The following is a 25,568-nucleotide window of genomic DNA, read 5'->3' on the forward strand; positions in this document are numbered from 1 at the left end:
TCCTTTTGTACTCAGTCATGACACTCACCTGTTTCCAAACAAGTGTCCTTTGAGCATTCATCAACTTTCCCAGTCTTTTGTTGCCCTGTCCCAACTTTTTTAAAATGTGTTGTAGGCATCCATTTCAAAATGAGCAAATATTTGCACAAAAACAATAAAGTTTATCAGTTTGAACATTAAATATCTTGTCTTTGTGGTGTATTCAATTGAATATAGGTTGAAGAGGATTTGCAAATCATTGTATTCTGTTTTTATTTACATTTTACACAATGTCCCAACTTCACTGGAATTGGGGTTGTACTAATCCAGTACTTTTGGATGGGACTGTGTACGGTAGGTATGCTGTTTTTATCACCTCAAGCTTAAGGTACTTGAGGATGAAATTTAATTACACTACTGCTCCTCAAAGAAAGGATTATATGTGAAGAGTTTCAAACAGGTTAATCATTTTTGTTATTACTGTAATCCATTTTTAATGTTGGCTGTTGTCTTGTCTCCACCCATTGGGTAAATAGTTTGAATAAAGTTCAACACAGAAAGAAATACTTCTGGCAGACTGCTGCTACAGCGCTGATGCAACTGTTTAGGTGTTGAAGAAGGAAAGTTACAGAGTTTGTCAGATGCACCTCCTGTTTGTTCAATGTGAAAAGCACAAGATTTTGGCTTCTTTTGACAGATAAACTATGTGATGAATTACGCAACAGCCTCTAGCACAGGGCTGCCCAAATCAGCTCCTGGAGGGTACCTGCCCTATGTGGTTTTTCACTTTCCCTGCTCCATGATTATATTAAACAACTCTGACAGATCTGCTCAGCCAAAAAAACACTGGGAAACACCAGAGTAAACAATCAGGTGTGAGTACAGCAGGCAGACATGAAAAATGTGCAGGGAAGGTGCACTCCAGGAACAGTTGTGGGCAAGCTCTGCTCGAGAGCATACAGTGCATCCAGAGAATATTCATAGCACTTCACTTTTTCCTCATTTGCTATGTTACAGCCTCCAAAATGAACAAAAAAATTTTTTTTCCTCAAAATTCGATTCTGACATGCACTATCAACTGCGGGACCTTATATATAGACAAGTGTGTGTCTTTCCAAATCACATCCAATCAACTGAATTTACCCCAGGTGGACTCCAGTTATGTTGTAGAAACATCTCAAGGATGATCAGTGAAAACAGGATGCACTTGAGCTCAATTTTGAGCTTCACAGCCATGGCTGTGAATACTTACGTATGTACATGTGATTTCTTCGAAGGTTTTTTTAGTTTAATAAATTGAATTTAGTAAATTTAGTTTTTAATAAATCTGCAAAAATAAAAAAGAAAAACTTTTTTTACATTGTCATTATGGGGTAATGTGTGTAGAATTTTGAGGAAAAAATTTATTTCATTCATTTTGGAATAAGGCTGTAAAATAACAACATGCACTGTACATACTCGTCAAATGACTACATCCAATTGAAGAAGACACCAATGGCCGACCATAAATTTTGAGGTGATCGATCAAATTCCAGCAATAGCACAGGACACTGTCTACACACTTTTGAGTGTGTGTGTGTGTGTGTGTGTGTGGTTGTGCAAACTTACATATCTGTCCCAGTCAATCTCCCCATAGAAACCATTGGGTGCCCCATTAGTCTTTTTCTATCAAACAGGGGAACAACAAAATAAAAACAAGGATTATTTATCAGCAAGACTGCTGCAGCATAAGCAATTATTACACATTAGTGCAAATTCTTAATTCTGATCAAAGAAAAGAAAAGAAAAGACAAGCTGAATGTAAATATCTCTATTGTTTGTACTAGTGTCTTATGCTGCATCCGGAAAGTATTCACAGCACTTCTATTGTGTGTGTGTCCATCTGCCCTGTCTGTTCCTTTTGTTTGTGGGTTTGTGTTCAGTCTTTTTTCTGTATATTCACTTTATGTGTTGTTATCTGCAGCTGCACCCTCCTTGGTTTTCAGTGTGTGTCCTCCCTCATCTGTCATTCGTGCCGTGCCTGTGCCTGATCTGTGTGTGGTTTGTTAGTTAGGACTGTGCCGTGTGTGTGTGTGTGTATGTGTGTGTGTGTGCGTGTGTGTGCGTGTTTGTAATCTGTTGTCTTTAGTCCCCTGTCTGTGTTGGTCATTTGTTTCTGTCTTTGTGATCAGTCCACCATCTGTATTCTCTTAGTCTCCCCTGTCTCAAAGTCATTCTGGCTTTGTGTTTTGCTCATTCTGTGTTCTTAGGTTTTGTTCATGTGTTTCACTCAGTGCCCCATTTGAGTTCCATGAGTCTTATTGTGTGTTTGTGGATTTAGTTATTGGTTATTGTTTAGTTCTGGTTGTTGCGGTTTCTGTTCTGAATGCCTTCTTGTTTATCTGAGTCCTTCTTATCAATTTGTCCTTTGTTTCACTCACACTTTTGTTTCACGGTTGTCATTGCATTTTATGTACTTGATGTTTCGTTTTATGTATCAGGTTTTGTTTCATGTTCAGGTTTTATTTTCACGCTTGTTTTTATGTTGGTTTAGTCTTTAGTCACCTTATGTTCCATTAGTTCCTCATGTGTCCCTGTTCTTCCAGCCCTCACTTATTCCTCACACCTGAGTTCATTAGTTCTGTTTGCTTTTAAGTCACACCTGACTACTTGTTCCTTTGCCACTTTGCCAGTTGATTGCCAGTGTTATGTGTTTATGTTAGTCTCTCATGTGATCACTTTTTGTGTAAGTATATTGTGTTTGTTCGTTACCGTGTATCTCCGCCCTGTATTTTTGTTTAAACTCTTTTTGTATGCTTGCCCCGGCACTGGTGTCTTTTGGATGGTTTATTCACTGTGGTGGATAATTAAAGTACCATGGTTTTACACCTTACATTTTCTCTCCTAGCTGCCTGCATCCTGGGGTTTGACTTTGACTCTGCCTCCAAACCGTAACAGCTTCCTTATTCCTGTCACGATTTTGGCCGGCTCTGAGCATTGATTCGGTTTTTCCCTCTTGCTTTTTCCCTTCATGTTCCCCAGCTTGAATTTATTTGTTGTTTATTTTCATCATGGTTTATTCTCTGTGTTTTTGTTTATCACTTGTTTATTTTGCTCTTTGAAATTTTACAAATTTATTAAAAATAACAAACTAAGAAATCACGTGTACATAAGTATTCACACCTTTTGCTCAGTACTGTGCTGATGCACCTTTGGCAGCAATTACAGCCTCAAGTTATCTTAATATGATGCCACAAGCTTGGTGCACCTATCTTTGGGAAGTTTGTCCTATTCCTCTTTGCAGCACCTCTCCAGCTCCACCAGGTTGGATGGGGAGCATCGGTGCACAGCCATTTTCAGATCTCTCCAGAGATGTGCAACTGGATTTAGGTTTGGACTCTGGCTGGGCCACTCAAAGACATTCACAGAGTTGTCCTGAAGCCACTCCTTTGATATCTTGGCTGTGTGCTTAGGGTCATTGTCCTGCTGAAAGATGAACCGTCTTCCCAGTCTGAAGTCAAGAGCGCTCTGGAGCAGGTTTTCATCCAGAATATCTCTGTACTTTGCTGCATTTATCTTTCCCTCAATCCTGACTAGTCTCCCAGTTCCTGCCGCTGAAAAACATCCCCACAGCATGATGCTGCCACCACCATGCTTCACTGTAGGGATGGTGCCTGGTTTCCTCCAAACATAATACCTGGCATTCACACTATAGTGTTCAATCGTTGTCTCATCAGATCAGAGAATTTTGTTTCTCATGGTCTGAGAGTCCTTCAGGTGCCTTTTGGTAAAGTCCAGGTGGGCTGCCATGTGCTTTTTACTCAGGAATGGCTTCCATCTGGCCACTCTACCATAAAGGCATGATTGGTGGATTGCTGCAGAGACGATTGTCCTTCTGGAAGGTTCTCCTCTCTACACAGAGGGATGCTGGAGCTCTGACCTACCTGACTATGGCCCTTCTCCCCCAATTACGCAGTATAGACGTACGGCCAGCTCTAGCAAGAGTCCTGGTGGACCCAAACTTCTTCCACTTACTGGTGATGGAGACCACTGTGCTCATTGAGACCTTCAAAGCAGCGCTGTGCTGCACCCGCAGAGCCCCCGTCTCCAGCTCACAGTTTCCTCCATCAGCCAGTGCAGCGAGCTCAGCTCCAAAAGCGGCTGACCCTGCCCTGCGGGGACTAAACTGGACTCCTGCTCCTGTCTGCGCAAGGACAGACCCACAACCCTGTTCTTTTCCTCATAAGAATTCATTTTGGAGACTTTATGCACTGGATTACGCACAAGATTACCCATCTGTCCCCGCGGCCAGGTATCCCGTTGGGGGTCAACAAGGTGGCCTGGAGTTGCTCATCTCTTAACCGTTAGCGCACTTTAACCTGTTCCCCTCCCTGTCATGGACACACAGCACTAAAAAGCACTGACTCCCCTTTGCTCCCCCGCCAACACCGTGCCTGCTGGACTCTCAACCATGTTATGGACAGATGTGCGAGGTTGAGATTAAAAAGTTTCTTTACAAGGCTAAATACTTGAACATTTTGTTCTGTGTTCACAAAGTTCAGTGCACTATTCAGTCTACTGTGGTTGCACAAATCATTTTTTTTAAATAACGGCGGTGGCATTTATTTATTTAAAATTTTAGATTTATTTCTTATCATGTTTGGTGCCATTGTTAATGCAAAATTATTTATTTGCAGCTGTTTTCAAAACATTAATAAATTATTATTAAAATACTAACTCAATATTAATTTAATATTGAGTATTGAGAATTTATTTTGGAAATAAAGAGAACTGCACTGACAAATTCTGAATTATTGTTCAGTTCGGGCAGGGGAGCACCACAAAGCATTTGTGCTTAGGGCATGGGTTAAAGCAATAAATTTTCATCTGACTGAAATTTTTTCCTGCCAAAAATCAATGCCAGCAATTCCCTAAAATGTGGCGTAGTGGGGGCACACACTGTTTTTTCCTCAATAAATACAATAAACACATTATACATCATACAAATCTATTCTAAATAGCCTCTAAGGAGAGAAAGACAAAGCATAAAAAGAATGCAAAACCTGAACATAAAGGTACATAAAAGGGGGGTGGGGGTGGGTGTAGTCTTGATTCTGGGGGGTCTGGGGGTGCTCCCCCAGAACATTTTTTAAAGACCAAGTCAAATTTTGTGTATTCTGGTGAATTTTAATGGGTATGAAGCCCTCTGAATCAAATAAAACTCACTTCAATCTCAGAAGTAAAAACACAGTATTGATAATGGGGGGTCTGGGGGTTCTCCCCCACAATTTTTTTAAAAGAGCAAGTCAAATTTTGTATATTCTGGTGAATTTTAATGGGTATGAAGCCCTCTGAAACAAAGAAAACTCACTTCAAACTATGGGGGTCTGGGGGATCTCCCACAGAATTTTTTTAAAAGAGCAAGTCAAATTTTGTATATTCTGGTGAATTTTAATGAGTATGAAGCCCACTGACACAAAGAAAAGTCACTTCAAACTGTGAAGTAAAAACACACTATTGATTCTGGGGGGTCTGGGGGGTCCTAACCCAGAATTTTTTAAAAAGAGCAAGTCAAAAAGAGCAAGTCAAATTTTGTATATTCTGGTGAATTTTAATGGGTATGAAGTCTTCTGAAACAAAGAAAACGCACTTCAAATTGTCAAGTAAAAATTCTTTGTCTTCTGTAGTATTTTGATTTGTTCTAATCCGGTGAATGCACCAAATGGGTGCTGTATCGCTGTACAGTCAATAAAATACAAAGTTAGGGCCTAAAGCAACTGACAACATTGTTCTGCTGTGCACAAAGTAACACTGTCACCAGTTTTGAAAACGCATGTGCACTGAGAAACTCAAAACTGGCTTATTCACATTTAATCTGTAAAATGCTCTCACTCCTAAAACAAACTAGGGCTGCAAGTAACGATTAGTTTAGCAATTGATTAATGTTTTTTTTGTTGTTGTTGTTTGTTTGTTTTTTTACTTACATGTGAGTTTTGCCATTATTTCTTGAAGTGAGCTATTATTAAAAAGCCTTTATCACGCAACATCAACGTTTGACCTTGTAATAAAGTTATGATGTTATATTCTCGTCAAAAACATACCTCGAATAATGTTTTGTTTTATTTTGAGAGATTTCCATCAGGTCCATCAGTGGTTTCCATCATCAACCACTGACAACATATTACAGCAAGAGTCCACAGAAGTATTTTAAAGGCCTGACTAAAGTGTAATATGTGATCTTTAATAAGTTATTTTCATGAAAAAGACACAAATGTGCAATTTACTGCATTTTATTTTTTTGTGTAAAAACACAGCTTAGATGTGGTTTGGCTGAAACAAATTGTCATTAAACTTAACCAGTTGTATATAATTATCGTTTTACATTACTTAGTCCACATTTCATTTTATTTTATTTTACCTTATTAGTTGTGCATATACTCTGAAATTTTACCGTTAAATTTCACGATCTTTCATTTGGCTAAAAATTACTCGCACCACGGAAAGCACCTTTTTGGAATTGCACTCAAATCTCGTTGTAATGGAAATTACAATGACAATAAAGGCGATTCTGATTCTTCTGATTATTCTTATTATTAATATATAAATAAAAATAAATAAATTATAATTCGTAATACATTTGACTCTTTTACGACAACAAACACTAAGCCATTATTTATTATACAGAAAACATGCACACAAACTGTGCTGAGATGCGAACTGCTTAATGCTAACTTTATCATTGAAAACGCCATAGACATGCTAACGCGTTAGCATCGGTCCCGTTTTTAAGTTCTAAAATACATCTATCAACTGTTTTAGAAGACCATAACACGTCGGTTTAATATAAAAAAAAAGGTAAATATTACTCACAGACATATGCTCTTTAGGGTTTTAGCGGGGGAAATTAAGATAAACCGACAAACCATCAAAGCAGAGTCGGATCATTGCTTCATTGGTTTAAAGCAAAGCCACGCCCCGCTCTACTTGGGGAGTGTCTGCCAATGTTCCCACAAAGACAGAGAGGAGAAGGACCGTGGCTCATAGCAAGCAGTAAACAGAGCGGAGAGGAGTGAAAATTCACACAGTCCCTTCCTCCGCAGTCCACGCTGACATTGCTGCTGTTTTGATTAGCGCAGAATGGGATGTTGCTTTGACAGTGAGACTATCATATTTCGACCCCAAAACACGCATGACACCACGTGCGCACGCGTATGTGTGGTTAAATTTTCCAAATGACGGAAATCCGTCGCGGTGACGGAGAACTAAACCCATGGCTTAGGGCACCCAAATGGCTAGGACCGGCCCTGATCCAGCAAAACAGCTGCACAAACGTGACCAAACAATTTTTTTACACTTTGCTATTTGTTATTTGTGACGTAAAGTAGCACCACACAGTGTCACAAATCATGTCAAAAGGAGCAAGAACAATCAGAAAATGTTATAGAATGTATCATAAAAAATATAAAAATGTTTAAATGCACATACACTTCCTCTCTTTCCACTTCCAGTCCCTTCTTTGTCAGGTGAGCTCCTGTTTTTGAGAGATGACAAAGCGGTGAAATATCTCCTAAGATGCCTCCTAGTGCCTCAAAGCACATCTCTAGCTGATTTATTTAAAGTGCATTTCCAGGTCTCTGAATGTTTCACAGCAAACTCACGTTGAGTCTGTTTCCTTGTCTTTCCTTCGTAAACCCAGGGCTTTCCTCGTTCGGTTTTTCAGTCCTGACAAAGGGGTAGAGAGACAGAAGTATGTTAACTGACTTGTCATTAAAAGGCACTTGAAGTCACAGTAACAGAAGCGTAACCAGCTGACATAACGGGAGAAACAACAAAGTAAAACACACCAACATGTGGAAGTGTGTATTGATTTGAGACCCAAACATCCTGAAGTTTAAAGCCATCTTTCACATAAAATTAGGTTCTCCAGCCATAACGGCCTTAAGTGTCCCCTCCCTGACGACACCAATGGGGAAAAAAACTGTCCTGGAAAAAGTAATCAATTTGCTCTCTTCATTAGTGAGATTTAAGAGAGTACAAGGCGAAAGGAACCAGTTTTGAAAGGTAAAGCCCCGCAGCACCGACGCCTGGCACCATGCAGCACTGGAATCAGGACAACGTAGAAAACTAACACTTGAACTTGGTTTTTGCCATAGAATTAAATATATGAAACATATTACACATTTTTGCATCAATTATGCTGCAGGGAGTTTTACTGTCACTCTTTTTTTTTTCTGCTTTGTGATATCCAAAGTTGCCAGGAGCTGAATCAAGAACTGTGTTAAAACTGTAAAATACAGCTGTGTTCAAAATCATAGCAGTATGTTTAAAAAAAGTGAGTAAATCTTAAAATTCTTATAATAGCTTTTATTTCCATACACGCAAATGCATTGTGAACACTGCACATTCTATTCCAAATCAAAACATGAAGAAAAATTTATCAAATCTGTTATTACTTTACAGAAAGTGAAGAAAAGGAACATTAGGTTGTTCAAAAAAATAGCACTGTCTGTATTTTTCTTTACAAACGCAAACACACACACACACACACACACACACACACACACACACACACACACACACACACACACACACACACACTCATCTTCAACCGCTTAGTCCAATTAAGGGTCACGGGGGGCTGGAGCCTATTCCAGCAGTCATTGAGTGTGAGGCGGGGTACACCCTGGACAGGATGCCAGCCTGTCGCAGGGCCACACATAGACAATCAAACAAATTCACACCCGCAGACACACCTATGGACAATTTAAAGTTTCCAATCCACCTAACCTGCGTGTCTTTGGACGTCGGAGGAAGCCGGAGCACCTGGAGAGAACCCACGCAAACACAGAGAGAACACGCAAATTCCACACAGAAAGGCCACAGGTGGGAATCAAACCCATGACATTTCTCACTGTGAGGCAACAGTGCTAACCACTAAGCCACCATGCTGCCCCAAATGCAAACATTTATTGTATAAACTGAAAAATGCTTGAGGATTTATCTTTCCTGTCAATCACTGAGCTAATATTTACTTGTATAACCACTCTTTCTGAGAACTGCCTCACATCTGTGCTGCATTGAGCTGACCAACTTCTGGTACCGGTGAACAGGTATTCCAGGACAACTGGACTACTTTCCACAATTCCTCTGCATTTCTTTGTTTTGCCTTAGAAAGAGCATTTCTGATGTCACCCCACAAGTTATACGTATACTTTTCAATACATTTCTATCACTTTTCAATTTTGACCTCTGTGTAATTCTTCATTGATCCCTATAGGTCATTAGAGGTCAGCTCCAGGATACCTCCATGTCTGAAAATAAATTTTAGTTAATTTAGAATATGTGTGCCAAATGTCATGTTTTATCACAAATATGCACAATTATTTTGCCTATCTGCTGCATTATTTGTACTATGAGCCTTTAGTTCAGTCTTATCCTGCACGTTTGATAAGTAAAACTGGATCATTATTCCTGACAGACATAGCTTGAAATATATGGTTTGCCACCAACTCCAGGATGATGCAAGTCACTGTAACCACAAGTATGCTACACAGTAAAATCACCAGTGTAAAACTAACACTGACAGTGTTAAATTAACACTACCAGTGATCATATGGTCCTACTCTGGTCAGAGTGGGACCATATGTTCACTGTCAGTTTTAAATTAACACTGGTGATTTTACTGTGTATAAGGTCTAAAATTACTTTGTGCATTCACTGAAGACTGGTCGTTCTGAAGCCCATTTACATTTCTCCCCTGAGGATGTAAGTTATTTAAATGGGGGATATCGCAATTTGTGTTTCTAAGAACTTCATCTGAATATTTCTAGTGGAAGAGAAATAGAGAAGTGCTGGTGCTGTTGCTTATCCCTGGATACCATAGTGTGAATTAGACGGACGTCTATGAGTCCCTCAGGACAGGATGCCAGTCCATCACAGGTTACTTCACCAGCCAACCCTGGTACACATTTACAGCTAGGTGGACTGGCATAATGTAGATAGTGTCTTTTCCAAGGAGTCCAGGCAGGTAGCATGAACAAGAAGTCACACTACCTGGCATCTGTTTCAAGTGAGAATTTCTTCTAATGATCCCAGAAGGTTTCTGAGGGTCTGACTTAGTAAATGTTTACGTGTGGAAAAAAGTGCGTAAAAGCCTGCACCTGCATTATGAATTATGAACACTGCACAATGAGCATAGCATTTGTCAAATGCACAAAATAGAACAGATTTTTTGACAGTTTTTTTGGTAGAGTAAATGCAGTACCATCCCTGCTGCGCTGATTCTCCAGCCAATCTCATGCTCCATTGTCCCCTCACTTCTGCACAAGACCCCGAGGTACTTGAAATCCTTCACTTGGGGCAACACCGCATTCCCTACCCAGAGTAGCCAATGCATTGGTTTCCTGCCAAGAACCATGGCCTCAGATTTAGAGGTACTGATTCTCATCCCAGCCGCTTCACACTCAGCTGTGAACCAATCCAGTGATTGTTGGGATCACAGGCCAATGAAGCCAACAGTACCACATCATCTGCAGAAGGCAGTGATGAGACCCTGAGCCCACCAAATTGGAAACCCACATCCCCCCTGTCTACACCTTGATATCCTATCCATGAACATCACAAACAGGATTGGTGACAAGGTGCAGCCCTGGCAGAGGCCAATCCCCACCAGAAATGAGTCCGACTTATGGGCGAGCATCCGAACACAGCTCTCGCTTTGTGAGTACAGAGATTGGATGGCCCTGAGAAGGGACCCCCTCACTCCATACTCCATACTCGGGGTACCTGATCATACGCCGTCTCCAAGTCCACAAAACACATGTAGACTGGATGGGCAGACTCCCAGGCACCCTCCAGGATCCTTGTGAGAGTGAAGAGCTGGTCGGTTGTTACACAACCAGGACGGAACCCGCATTGTTCCTCTTGAAACAGAGGTTTGACTATCGGCCGAACCATCCTTTCCAGCAGTCTGGAGTAGACTTTACCAGGGAGGCTGAGTAGTGTGATGCCCCTGTAATTGGCACAAACTCTCTGGTCCCCTTTTTTAAACATGGAGACCACCACCCTAGTTTGCCACTCCTTAGGCACTGTCCCAGACTTCAATGTTGAAGAGATGTCTCACTAGAGCAGGAATGAGGCTGAATGCCATATGAATCAGCCTGAATGGGAAAAACAGGGGGACAGTCCCTCCACACCCAGAGCCTTCACCATTTCTGGACGGATCTCATCAACCCCCTAGGGCATTGATACTGCAGAGCTGTTTGACAACCTCAGTGACTTCCACCAGGGAAATTGATGATAATCCTCCATCAGCTTCCAGCTCTGCCCCTACTATAGAGGGCGCTCCGGTCTGATGAAAGTTCTTCAAAGTGTTCAAAGTGTTACATCTTCAGCTGAGTTTAACAGAGTCACATCCTTACTGTAGACAGTTTGGATGGTTCCCTGTTTTCCCCTCCTGAGGCACCTCACGGTCTGCCAGAAGCAAAAGCCCTTCTCCATGGTTACTCCGAACTCCTCCCACACCCGCTGCCTCCCACAGAGGCTGCCACCCTTCAGGCCTGTTGATACCTTGCGACTGCCTCTGGAGTCCTCTGAGATAACATATCCCGGAAGGACTCCTTCTTCAGTCGGACCTGACCACCAGTGTCCACCATGGTGTTTGAAGGTTGCCGCCCCTTGATGCACCTAAGACCTTCAGACCACAGCTCCCTGTTGCAGCTTCAGCAATGGAAGCTTTGAACATTGCCCATTCTGCCCCCACCTCCACAGGGATGCTAGTAAAGCTCTGCCAGAGGTGTGAGTTGAAGCTCTGTCAGACAGTGGGCTCCTTCAGACGTTCCTAGTTCACCCGCACTATCCGTTTGGGCTTATCAGGTCTGTCCAAAGTTGACAGCTCTGCCCCTCTCTTCACCCGAGTGTCCAGAATATGCGACCTCAGATTAGATGATATGATCACAAAATTGATCATTGATCTTCGGCCTAGGGTACTCTGGTACCATGTACACTTACGAGCATCTTTATGTTCGAACATGGTGTTCGTTATAGACAGTCCATGACTAGCACAGAAGTCCAATAACAAACGACCATTTGGGTTTAGATCGGGGAGGCCGTTCTCCCAATCACACCTCTCCAGGTGCCTCTGTCATTGCCCACGTGTGCATTGAAGTCCCCCAGCAGAACAATGGAGTCCCCCCCAAAGCCCCATGCAGGACTCCATTCAGGGACTCCAAGAAGGCTGAATATGCCAGACTGCTGCTCAGTGTATACACACAAACAACAGTCAGAGCTATCTCCCCCACCACTCAAAGGCACAGGGAGGCGACCCTCTCATCTACCGGGGTAAACTCCAATGTAGCGGTACTCACCCGGGGACTCGTGAGTATCCCCACTCCCACACAGCACATCACACCCTGGGCAACTCCACAGAAGGATAAGGTCAAACCCCTATCAAGGAGAGTGGTTCCAGAGCTGAGGCTGTGCGTGGAAGTGAGGCCCACCAAATCTAACTGGTATTGCTTCAACTCCTCCACAAGCTCTGGCTCCTTCCCCCACAGCGAGGTGACATTCCACACCCCTAGATCTAGCCCCTGGTACCCAGGTCTTGTCTGCCGAGGCCCACGACTTTCACTGCCACCCATGGGACAGCACACCCGACACCAGCAGATCCCCCTGATGGTGATGAGCCCACAGGGTGGAGATGGAAGGTCCGCATTGCCTTTTTGGGCTGTGCCCGACCAGGCTCCATGGCAAGCCCAGCCACCAGGCACTTGATGACAGGCCTTCCAATCCATGCAGGCCTGGCTCCAGATGGGGGCCCTGTGCTTCCTCCAGGCCCAGTCACATTTCTTCTGCCTCTTTTTGTCATGGTGTCTTGTAAGCCATTCTTAGTCTGGCCCCTCGCCTGAGGCCAATTTGCCATAGGAGACCCTACCAGGAACACAAAGACTCCAGACAACACAGCTCTCAAGTTCATAGTGGCACACAAACCTCTCCACCACGATAAGGTGATGGTTCCCGGAGAGGCACATTTAAAGAGCCAAACCGTTTACTTTATGTTTGTTTCATGAAAAATAAAACACGGACCAGAATACATTTTGGTGCAAATCATGATCATTACTGTCACTGATGTGTTGCACTGTGTCACATAAGAAATCACACACATGGAGTCTGTGTGGGATGATGCACGCACATCTGTGTGCACTGCATATGTATTCTGCTGTGTGTGTTTTGCCGGTATACACAGCAGAAAATGTACAAAGCACACCGCACATGCAGTGTGCACAGACAGCTGTATACAGCTTTTGAATACACAACTGTATGTGTGCCAGCTGAATGATGCATAATTATTCATGAGTTTGCTTAAATGCAAGGAATGGAAGAATAATTAAATGCCTGAAATGTGAGATAGTTTTTTTCTTTTTTCAATTGCCAGCGCATGAACATGTTCAGTTATGTGGCAGAGTTCATATGTAACGATGCATATACCTGCAACTGGCTCATTTAAGTACAGCCATTATCATTTGCGCAGTCTCCACACCAATGTGGGAAAGTTTGATTTGCCCACGCTATTAGAAAATCAGGCCCTGAATGTTTTAAGGACATTACACACATCACAGCAAGTTGGGTGAATCGGGCCGCAACAAGCCGAATGAGCGAAATCCAAAAACTTACAGCCGCATTTGGGAGGAACAGACGGTCGGACATCCGCGTTCGGATGCTGTACAATCCCACTGTGACGATGCACGTGCAAAAACACAGCGTAAGAGGTGTGATACCACATCATGCTCTCACAGCAGTGGAAGCAATTAAATGTTGTACAAATGTTTGTAAGGACAAAATATGAGAGACTATAGAACATTATAAGAACAATGAATGTAACATTTAGATTTAGATTTAGATTTAGATAGATAGATAGATAGATAGATAGATAGATAGATAGATAGATAGATAGATAGATAGATAGATAGATAGATAGATAGATAGATAGATAGATAGATAGATAGATAGATAGATAGATAGATAGATAGATAGATAGATAGATAGATAGATAGATAGATAGATAGATAGATAGATAGATAGATAGATAGATAGATAGATAGATAGATAGATAGATAGATAGATAGATAGATACTTTATTGATCCCAGAGGGAAATTCAAGGCATCCAGCAGCTTACACATTAGACAAGACACACACATTGCACCAGACACACAAAATAGGGTTAAGTAAATAAAAGAAAAATGGACTAATCAATAAAAGCTACTAACTAAAAATACAAATAAAATGTGTGTGCAAGTGCAGCATCCAGTCTCAGAGAATATGACGGAGGAGTAAATGTAGTAGTGCAGTAGTGAGGAGGTAGCACAGATGTAAACAGTACACAATGTAAACAGTGTTGGTAGTGCAAAAGAAAGCAATAAAAGGTCAAACAGATGTGTCACAGGATTATTTCTTACTGAGATGGGAAGAGTTGAACAGTCTGATGGCCTGAGGGACAAAAGACTTCCTGAATCTGTCCGTGTGGCAGGACTGGGACAGCAGTCTGCCGCTGAATGAGCTCCTCTGCCTGATGATGGCGCTGTGCAGAGGGTGCTCAACATTGTCCATGATGGCCAGCAGTTTACAGAGGGTCCTTCTCTCTGCCACTGATGTTAGTGTCTCCAGCTCTGTTCCCAGCACTAAACCAGCTTTCCTCACCAGCCTGTCCAGTCGCCCGGCGTCCCTCCTCTTCATGCTGCTCCCCCAGCAGACCACCACAGAGAAGAGGACACTGGCTACCACAGACTGGTAGAACATTCGCAGGAGTTTATGGCAGATCCTGAAGGACCCTAACCTCCTCAGGAAGTACAGTCTGCTCTGTCCCTTCCTGTAGAGAGTGTCAGTATTGGCTGACCAATCCAACCTATCATCCATAAGTGTCCCCAGATATTTGTAAGTCTGGACCACCTCCACATCGACCCCCTCAATGGAGACTGGCTGCAGAGTGGGCCCGGACCTTCTGAAGTCCACTACCATCTCCTTTGTTTTGGCAATGTTCAGCTGCAGGTGGTTTGATTTGCACCACTCCACAAAGTCCTGTATCAGGTCCCTGTACTGTCTTTCCTGTCCCTCTCGCACACATCCCACAATAGCAGTGTCGTCTGAAAACTTCTGCATGTGGCACGACTCCGAGTTGTAATCGAAGTCTGATGTGTACAGAGTGAACAGAGCTGGAGAGAGCACAGTTCCTTGTGGTGCTCCAGTGCTGCTGATCACTGTGTCCGAGGTGCAGTTACTGAGTCTGACATATTGTGGTCTTCCAGTTAGATAATCAGTGATCCAGGTGACCAGATGAGTGTCCACCTCCATCTCCATGAGCTTGTCTCTCAGTAGCAGGGGCTGGATGGTGTTGAAGGCACTGGAGAAGTCAAAAAACATGACCCTCACAGCGCTGTTACCCCTGTCCAGATGAGAGTGGGCCCTGTGAAGGAGGTAGAGGATGGCGTCCTCCACTCCCACATTCTCCCTGTATGCAGACTGCAGTGGGTCCTCAGCATGTCTGACCTGAGGTCTGAGGACGCTCAGCAGCAGTCGCTCCATGGTCTTCATCACGTGGGATGTCAAAGCGACTGGCCTGTAGTCATTCAGCTCCTTCGGGTGTGCCTTCTTAGGAACTGGAATGACACAGGATGTCTTCCATGTGACCGGGGCCTTTCTGAGACGCAGGCTCAGGTTGGTAATGATGTTTAATTGATGCTTGAAGACTTGACACTGGGATGGCATCTGTGTTGCAACTGAAGAAACAAATGGATTCATTTTTGTCTGTTAAAATATTTAATTCCTGTTATAAGGAGCAGAGAATACAAGAATTATCATCCTTTTGATCCTTTTTGTTGATGAACCATGCCCATGGAAGTAAACAAGGAATTAATGAAATTACATGAATGAGATGAAATAGAACATCCCTCTCTCCCTCGCACATGCATTGACCGAAGGTCAGGCCAGTGATGTTTATGGCTGCCTGGAACAGCTCATCAGCCACAACACATCAGCCAGCCACACGGAGATGAAAGGTGCCGGCTGGAGGGTACGCGCATCCAGCTGTCTCTGGCCACTTGGCACATGGCGCGCTGAAGGACACTGTATCATGTGGACTATAACTTATGTGGTGGATGTGACATTAGCCTCGCCAGCTGGCTGATCACAAATCTCACACTATCAAGCTGGTTGGTCCAAAATGGTTGGACACAAATGCACGGCTCAAACAAACAGCTCTAGTTGTAAAAAAGCTTTACTTGTGAGGATAGCAGAGGTCGGTACACGAGTAGGCAGTCCAGAAATACAGCAGTACAAAAATCATCAAGCTGAGGAGTGGTCGAACAAACAGGCAGGAGGTCAGGAACACTATGAGGCAGGCAGGACTATGGAATACAATGAGCAGAGCTGGAAAGAGGCACAAGGCACATCAATCTGGCGAGGGACTAAAGCACCCAGTGAACTTATATAACCCCAGGTGGCGAGCTGCATAACAGGAACAGGTGTGCATGGAAACCACCAGAACAAGGGCGTGTCCAGAGAGAGTGAAACACCCACCACCAGGAACCAAGAGACAGACAAGCGAGATAGAGACAGACAGACCCAAGGAGAAAAACCCAGCAGAGAAAACCATACAGAAAACCAATTAATCAGAAAAAATAACAAAATAGACCAGAAAAATAAAACCAGATAGCAAGACAAAAACTCAAAGCCTGACACACAGGGATAATTTCAGATGACCCAACCTCGCTGGATGGTCATCGCCATGTGTGCTGAGGCATAGCTGAAGGCTATCCAAAGGCGATTTCTTTTGCTTTTATTTTTCCCATCCATCCATCCATCCATCCATCCATTTTCGTCTGCTTTATCCGGAGTCGGGTCGCGGGGGCAGCAGCTCAAGCAAAGCCGCCCAGACCTCCCGATCCACACACACCTCCCCCAGCTCCTCCGGGGGAACCCCAAGGCGGTCCCAAGCCAGCCGAGAGATGTAGTCCCTCCAGCATGTCCTGGGTCTTCCCCGGGGCCTCCTCCCAATGGGACGTGCCCGGAACACCTCTCCAGTGAGGCGTCCAGGGGGCATCCGTAAGAGATGCCCGAGCCACCTCAACTGACTCCTTTCGATTGTTTGCACACACTCATGCACCACCATGCCTTGTACATGAGTGGTTGGAGCACATGTAGCAATATGTGTTCCCCAGCTTTCATTGCACTGATGTGGCAGGCAGCTGCGCTGTTGAGCAGTGCAAAGAGCCACAGGAATGCAGTCACTGGCCGTGGGCCATGGTCAGCTCCCACTTGATTTCAAATGACATCCAACCCATGACATGATTACATGTCAACCACGGTCTCCTGACAAACGCATAAGTGTAATGGATGTGATCACGTGTGATCATGTCAATATGCACATCACATCACCGACGAGCATCACATGCCCCCATCTGGTGCTGCAGCAATGCGCTCACATGAATGGGCTCACGGCTTTCCCCTCTCCAGGATCTGGGGCTCATGAGCTGTCCACACGGGTATACTCATGCGTCCTGGCTGTCAGTTAATGTCCACATGACGGACGGGCAGTGTGGACATTGCGATCGCGTGTTACGTGGGGTAATGCACAGCAGGCCACTGAACGCCGCATCATATGGGGTTTATATGGGATCTGGGATTCATATGGGACAATGCTTTTGTGAGCTGACGCTGGGAGTTGTCAGCAGGATGAGATGTACAGCACAGGGTGCTTGGTGTCTGCTGTGACACACATTTAGAGCCATTCCACAGCTGAATTTTTATTTTTATCTCTGTTGTGGTAGCATGGGCACACTGCTGCCTGCTAAGTCTACCTCCAGAGGGACATGCTGTATATGTCATGATGGGTGTTTGACAGCTGTCATATCCAGCTTAGCTATGTCTGGTGGCAGCACGCTGAGCCTGTCACATGCATCAACTGACCGTGGGCAGGCAGCATGCTGTGCACACCTGCACATCTCTTATTACAGCTGTGATGACCATAATGTCTCATATACATTTTGTAACCCATAAGGGTGTAACAATACATGTATTTGTATTGAACTGTTTTGGTACGGGACATTCGGTTCGGTACAGGGCTGTTCACGGGTGAGTTCACATTTCGCGTGTTTACATTCAGTGCTGCCAACTTGGCGACTTGCCCGCTAAATCTTGCAACTTTCCAAACCCTCTTGATGACTTATTTTCTCAAAAGCAACTACCGACAAATCTAGCTACTTTTCCTGGAGACCCTTACTGGAGACCCTTCTGATGTTTGGCGACTGAAAGTGAAAGTCTCTGTTGTCACCAAGCGGCAGCGGGTCTCCCACTCCTCCATTGCCTGCAGCAGCCTGTAAAGCACTGAGTGGAGGGATATCTACAATTCTCCTCACTCGGACTCGCTCAGGCTACTGATCTTGTTTGGTGAGCTGTGATTAAATAGTCCCCAGATTTTGAGAAGCCCTAGTCTTGAGAAGTTATTTTATTTTAATAAGTGAAGGCCAATTTTAATAGCACAATAAATAAACAAACCAAGAATCAAGTTTATTTGTGGTTCTAAATATTTTTAAGGTGGTTTTACTCACTTTTTTGCCTCTCCACATTGTTTTTGTTTTCAAAACTTTATTTAAAAAGATATATTATACATTAAACGAACAGTTAAGGCCACAATAACATTCACAGTATTATTATGAATAGAAATAGATAGAAAATAAAATAAATTGTACAAATGCAAAGGGATTCTTTAACATTAATTCTCTTTTAAAAATTCCTTATAGAGTGTGACGATTTTGGACAAGTTAATTTTTCTGGAAAAAATATGAAGGTTGAATAAAATTGAACAGGGCTTCATGCTGGAACCATTGTGCTGCTCTTTACTTGTGGAAACGTTTTGTTAAAAGCTGTTTAGTAGGTATTTATTTTTTATAATATTTCATACATTTGTTGTTTATTTGAGAACATTTTATTTAACTTATTACCAGGCAGCACTTTGCAATAATTCTATTTTCCTGTTTGTATAATGTTACAATAAATTGTAGGTTTAGACAACAAGCAAATTTCGGTTTTGCATTTTGTTCCCATACTGTACCGAAAATTAACAGAACCGTGACCTCAAAACCAAGGTACGTATTGAACAGTGATTTTTGTGTATTGATACACCCCTAGTAACCCATGGAAGGGAATGACAATGTATTTGTTAAATGACATCCATTATGGACATGACAGCCCGTACAGCTGTGCGCGCTGCACTGGACAGCGATCGCACTGCACTCCGGCCGCCATTTGAGCTTTTGCTCCTCAGCCACATCTCAATAATGTTGGATAGGGGGGACATGACACACTTGCACGCTATTCGTGGTGCTCAGGGGTGGACATGACACACTGACCACCCTTTGAGCTGTCGCCATCTTGACCTCACCTCGACAGTGATGTCCTGGTCACTCCATTCGTGCTGGCCATGCGAATGGGCCTGCATTTTCTAAGTGTCCCGTGACTGCTGTTGGAAGTTCATGGGTGGCACCTTGACTCTGGCCGAATGTGGGTCGAAAGGCCATTCGGGCGCCATTCACACTCATTCGGCCGCTGGTGTGAAGGCTCACTCGATTGCAACATTCGGGCAGGGATTGATGTGGCCGATCATTTCGTGCAGCTCCTTGACTGCGGTCTGAATGGTCCGACCTGTGTACAACATGCCGTATGAATGTTGCGACCATGGTCAGACAGCAGTACAACCTCATCTTTAATGGCCATTCGATCTGGTTTCATTTTAGCACTTTGATTCTGGTTTTTTCTCACACAAACAGTATTCTATGTAATAACTGTTATTTTTATAATGATTTGACAGTGCCATAATTGGCTTAATATTATTCTTATTACTTTCTTCAATTCAGTTTTATTTATATAGTGCCAAATCATGACAACAGTCATCACCAGCTGTTTATCGACAGTCGACTGACAGCAGCATGACGTTAAAAACTAATGCTGCTGTCCATTTCAGTTAAAGTTGAAAGCAGTCAGAGCTTTCAGTCAAAGACTTTGAGATGTCAGAATCTGACATCTACATCACAGATTTTGATTTTTATGAAACACTCTCTCACCATTAGCATGATCGATGGGTGTCATTAAAACTCCTTCTCTGTAATTCCTGTTTTACACCAGACAGCTGTGATGCTAAAGACAAAGTGTCATTAAAACACTTATGAAATTTTGTGATTTTTAATTTGATCAGAATGGTAGTTTGTTGGCTGGGGGATTCTGATAATAAGCATGCACATTAAATGCTGCATATATCAAAATATATTGCTTACACCCATGCACTTGGTTGTGTGGAGGTTAGTTGTGCTGAAAGTGAGTGATCCTAGTGTTTGTACATGCGCTACACTGATGCAATAGTCAGTGGACCCTGGTTTACATGTCATCATTTCATAGGTTGGACTGCAGCGCTCACTCTACTACACCCCTCCCCTTAATTGCACTCCACCCAGACTTCAGGTGGCATTTGAACTGTGGTCATATGGCATTCAAGGTGCATTCCTAATATTCTTACTGCAATTTAATAGCATTCTTGGTATTCGTACTGTGTTCCAGAATACATTTGGACTGCAGTCGAGAGCTGATGCACGCAGATGGTGCACGATTCAGTTGGGGCGGGTCAGAGCGTAGTCTGGATATTCGGACGGTTGTCCTCCACAATACTTATTCCCTCCCAGATGTTGCACGAATTGTGGGCATTTTTGACATTGCACCTGAGTTGGCTTGCTGCTCATTCATACTAAGTGTGACGATGTTCTTGGTCTTCATTAACATCAGTAATTAAGAAATGCAAATAGTTTGGCACTGTGTGGGAAATCTGTCTGCAGTGGGCAGTTCTCAAACATTGAGTGAATGTGCAAGGAAGGAGGCTAGTAAGATAGGCTTCTGTGGTTGTCACTGGAAAAGGTATGCATCATGCAGTGTTTGACTGTTGCATCACCACTCATCAGTGTTGTAATGTCACAAAGTATTTCTACTTCGTTACTGGACTGTACTTTACTTCATTATTTACATTTCTGGCGACTTTTACTCCACTACATTTCCTCAGTAAAATGTATACTTTTACTTCAATACACTTCCCTTAAACATCTTCGTTACTTGTTACTACAATATAAAAGTAGAAGAAATTTGACTGGGCAATGCCTGTTTGCAGAGGTGAAAGTAAGCCAGAGACTTTAACTTTTACCAAAGTAATTTTATGGCAAGATACTTGTACTTTCACTCAAGTATCACTTTGAAGTACTTTATACAAGACTGCCACTCATAGCTTCATGGTGGACTGACAAATAGAAAACACTTTCCTACAAGAAAACATGCAATAATTCTCCAGAAGACATATAGGAGACTGAAACCAAGATTTGGTCAGTTTTCTTGTAAAAGTCATCTTTTTGCCCAGATCTTGAACAAATTCAGCTTTAGGCACATTTTGATTGTAGATTTGACCACCAGAGGCAGTGTTTTAGAAACACTCACTCACTCACTCATCTTCAATCGCTTAGTCCAATTAAGGGTCGCGGGGGGCTGGAGCCTATCCCAGCAGTCATAGAGTGTGAGGCGGGGTACACCCAGGACAGGACGCTAGTCTGTTGCAGGGCCACAAACAGACAAACAAACACATTCACACCCACTCGCACACCTATGGACAATTTAAAGATTCCAATCCACCTAACCCGCATGTCTATGGATGTGGGAGGAAACCGGAGCACCCGGAGGAAACCCACGCAAACATGGGGAGAACATGCAAACTCCACACAGAAAGGCCACAGGTGGGAATTGAACCCATAGCCTTCTCGCTGTGAGGCAACAGTGCTAACCACTAAGCCACCATGCTGCCCGTCTTAGAAACAATGTACATAAAATATCTTGACAAAGACTTTGAATATCAAGATGAAACTTGGTACATAAGGTCACCTCACTGAGACCTCAGATCCCTCCCCTTTGACTGCATTATAATTTATTAATATATTTTATAAATATATTTACAAAATTTTGACTATTAGAGAAAAAATTACTCATAACCATCCCAAAGATGTACTGTTATCTTTGGCTGCTCTCAGTGATGCCGGTATTTGGTTAGACTCTTTCTCTCCGATTGTTCTGTCTGAGTTATTTTCATTAGTTACTTCATCCAAACCATCAACATGTTTATTAGACCCCATTCCTGCCAGGCTGCTCAAGGAAGCCCTACCATTATTTAATGCTTCAATCTTAAATATGATCAATCTATCTTTGTTAGTTGGCTATGTACCACAGGCTTTTAAGGTGGCAGTAATTAAACCATTACTTAAAAAGCCATCACTTGACCCAGCTATCTTAGCTAATTATAGGCCAATCTCCAACCTTCCTTTTCTCTCAAAAATTCTTGAGAGGGTAGTTGTAAAACAGCTAACTGATCATCTGCAGAGGAATGGTCTATTTGAAGAGTTTCAGTCAGGTTTTAGAATTCATCATAGTACAGAAACAGCATTAGTGAAGGTTACAAATGATCTTCTTATGGCTTCGGACAGTGGACTCATCTCTGTGCTTGTTCTGTTGGACCTCAGTGCTGCTTTTGATACTGTTGACCATAAAATTTTATTACAGAGATTAGAGCATGCCATAGGTATTAAAGGCACTGCGCTGCGGTGGTTTGAATCATATTTGTCTAATAGATTACAGTTTGTTCATGTAAATGGGGAATCTTCTTCACAGACTAAAGTTAATTATGGAGTTCCACAAGGTTCTGTGCTAGGACCAATTTTATTCACTTTATACATGCTTCCCTTAGGCAGTATTATTAGACGGTATTGCTTATGTTTTCATTGTTACGCAGATGATACCCAGCTTTAGCTATCCATGAAGCCAGAGGACACACACCAATTAGCTAAACTGCAGGATTGTCTTACAGACATAAAGACATGGATGACCTCTAATTTCCTGCTTTTAAACTCAGATAAAACTGAAGTTATTGTACTTGGCCCCACAAATCTTAGAAACATGGTGTCTAACCAGATCCTTACTCTGGATGGCATTACCCTGACCTCTAGTAATACTGTGAGAAATCTTGGAGTCATTTTTGATCGGGATATGTCATTTAAAGCGCATATTAAACAAATATGTAGGACTGCCTTTTTGCATTTGCGCAATATCTCTAAAATCAGAAAGGTCTTGTCTCAGAGTGATGCTGAAAAACTAATTCATGCATTTATTTCCTCTAGGCTGGACTATTGTAATTCATTATTATCAGGTTGTCCTAAAAGTTCCCTAAAAAGCCTTCAGTTGGTTCAGAATGCTGCAGCTAGAGTACTGACGGGGACTAGCAGGAGAGAGCATATCTCACCCGTGTTGGCCTCTCTTCATTGGCTTCCTGTTAATTCTAGAATAGAATTTAAAATTCTTCTTCTTACTTATAAGGTTTTGAATAATCAGGTCCCATCTTATCTTAGGGACCTCGTAGTACCATATTACCCCATTAGAGCGCTTCGCTCTCAGACTGCAGGCTTACTCGTAGTTCCTAGGGTTTGCAAGAGTAGAATGGGAGGCAGAGCCTTCAGCTTTCAGGCTCCTCTCCTGTGGAACCAGCTCCCAATTCAGATCAGGGAGACAGATACCCTCTCTACTTTTAAGATTAGGCTTAAAACTTTCCTTTTTGCTAAGGCTTATAGTTAGGGCTGGATCAGGTGACCCTGGACCATCCCTTGGTTATGCTGCTTTAGACGTAGACTGTGGGGGGGTTCCCATGATGCACTGTTTCTTTCTCTTTTTGCTTTATATACATCACTCTGCATTTAATCATTGGTGATCGATCTCTGCCCCCCTCCACAGCATGTCTTTTTCCTGGTTCTCTCCCTCAGCCCCAACCAGTCTCAGCAGAAGACTGCCCCTCCCTGAGCCTGGTTCTGCTGGAGGTTTCTTCCTGTTAAAGGGGAGTTTTTCCTTCCCACTGTAGTCAAGTGCTTGCTCACAGGGGGTCGTTTTGACCGTTGGGGTTTTTCATAATTATTGTATGGCCTTGCCTTACAATATAGAGCGCCTTGGGGCAACTGTCTGTTGTGATCTGGCACTATATAAAAAAAAAGTTGATTGATTGATTGATAAATAATCTAAAAATATAATTTTTTAAGCAATATTTTATTTATTTAATTTCTAATGAATAAAAAATACCAGTGAATGAATGGTGAAAGTAATTGTTGGTTGCAGCCCTACTATAAGCAAAACATTGTCCTAAAATGGCTCATTTTACACTTCTGTGACATATGTCAAAGAAGTCCACATGTGGGCTCCAGCTGCTCTGTGCTCTTGTGATGGCGGTTCTCAGACAGATTCACATCTTTCAGATAAAGAGAGTGTGACACACAACATTAAAAAAGTAAGTGATTAAAAAAGAAACCCCATATGCACACTTCTGTGTTTATGGGGTGTTATCATTATTACCAAAGCTTTAAAATACAAGTCTTGCATTATTATTCATGTTTCTGAAGATATCTGAACCATACTGCAGAAATCATAAAACACATAATGCATAACCAAAGGTGTCATTGCAGCAATGTCTATAAATGCACAGAATATAACTCCACCCGAGAGGCACTGCACACGGATGTAGCAGTTAGCATGGAACATGAATGATGGCTTTCCTCTCCAACTCATAATCTATGTACATTATGAAGGCAAACAAACCGTAGGCCTTTTGCTGTTATTAGCCATCTGTCATTATTACATTGGCATTAAAGGATGGTAACAGTGGAGTGGACATCTGTCACGCACACAGCTATGATTTAGCTTCTTTTTTATAATTATTATTCTATTCCACCACTGTCAACATTTGCACTTTTTGCTTCAATTTACACAACAAATATGCTTAATAATCACTTGTCCTGTTGATATGATGTTGATGACCTGATATATCATCACATAAGTCCAAACACAGCAGCACAACACAACACATCACACTGGCACTGCTGCATACAAGAGGGCACCAGGAGGACACAAACACCAAATGGAAAGGAGGAGAAGGGCACAGCTTACCTTGCATCATGATTGCAGATTTTCATCCTATGTTGCTCCCCCCCCGTGCACAGGCCCACAGCAGGACAGGCGGGCACAAATTTGAGAAATTAAGCCGGTTAGATGACGCCTGGGCAGGGCATAGCTAATTCTGCAGTGCTCCCCAATGAATTCCTTCCATCCCTGAAGGCCCAAACCCCAGACACTCGAGTGGAAGGGGTTGAAGATCTGACAGGGAAACACAAGGCTTCCACAGCAAACTGGTCCTCTCTGTTAGGCCTCAGACGCCTGAACATCACCACAACACATCATCTCTGACAGGAGGGGGGATGCTGAGGAAAGGCAAAGGAGGAAAAAAAAACCCAGCCGTATACACACACACACACACATATGAAGAGAAAGAGAGACAGAGAGGGAGGAGAGCAGGGAGAGTGGGAGGCTTGCTGATGTCACATCTGCACTAAACCAATCCCTGTAACCGTGGTCACGTGGCTGCTGTCCCCTGATGCCTCTCAGTACTTTAGACACTCCACAGCCAAATACACACATATAACATACGCAGTCTCACATAATGTGATCT

At 42.9% G+C, this 25,568-nt stretch overlaps 1 protein-coding gene across 4 annotated transcripts in view; it reads right to left on the reverse strand.

The window, feature by feature from the left end:
* LOC117521467 (SH3-containing GRB2-like protein 3-interacting protein 1) overlaps positions 1-25,221 on the reverse strand; it is a 69,667-nt gene extending 44,446 nt beyond the window's left edge. For 3 of the 4 annotated variants that reach the window (XM_034182766.1, XM_034182765.1, XM_034182768.1), the window contains exons 1-4: positions 25,010-25,221; positions 7,617-7,680; positions 7,444-7,489; positions 1,588-1,644 (exon numbers count right to left, since the gene is read on the reverse strand). In XM_034182766.1, coding sequence (XP_034038657.1) covers positions 1,588-1,644; positions 7,444-7,489; positions 7,617-7,680; positions 25,010-25,019 — 177 coding nt within the window. In that variant the 5' untranslated portion in view covers positions 25,020-25,221. The remainder of the gene's footprint in view (positions 1-1,587; positions 1,645-7,443; positions 7,490-7,616; positions 7,681-25,009) is intronic. The other variant, XM_034182767.1, reaches the window with a different exon arrangement.
* Between the last annotated feature and the right edge of the window lie 347 nt (positions 25,222-25,568).

The sequence above is a fragment of the Thalassophryne amazonica genome, chromosome 12 (assembly GCF_902500255.1).
Source record: "Thalassophryne amazonica chromosome 12, fThaAma1.1, whole genome shotgun sequence".
NCBI lineage: Eukaryota > Metazoa > Chordata > Actinopteri > Batrachoidiformes > Batrachoididae > Thalassophryne > Thalassophryne amazonica.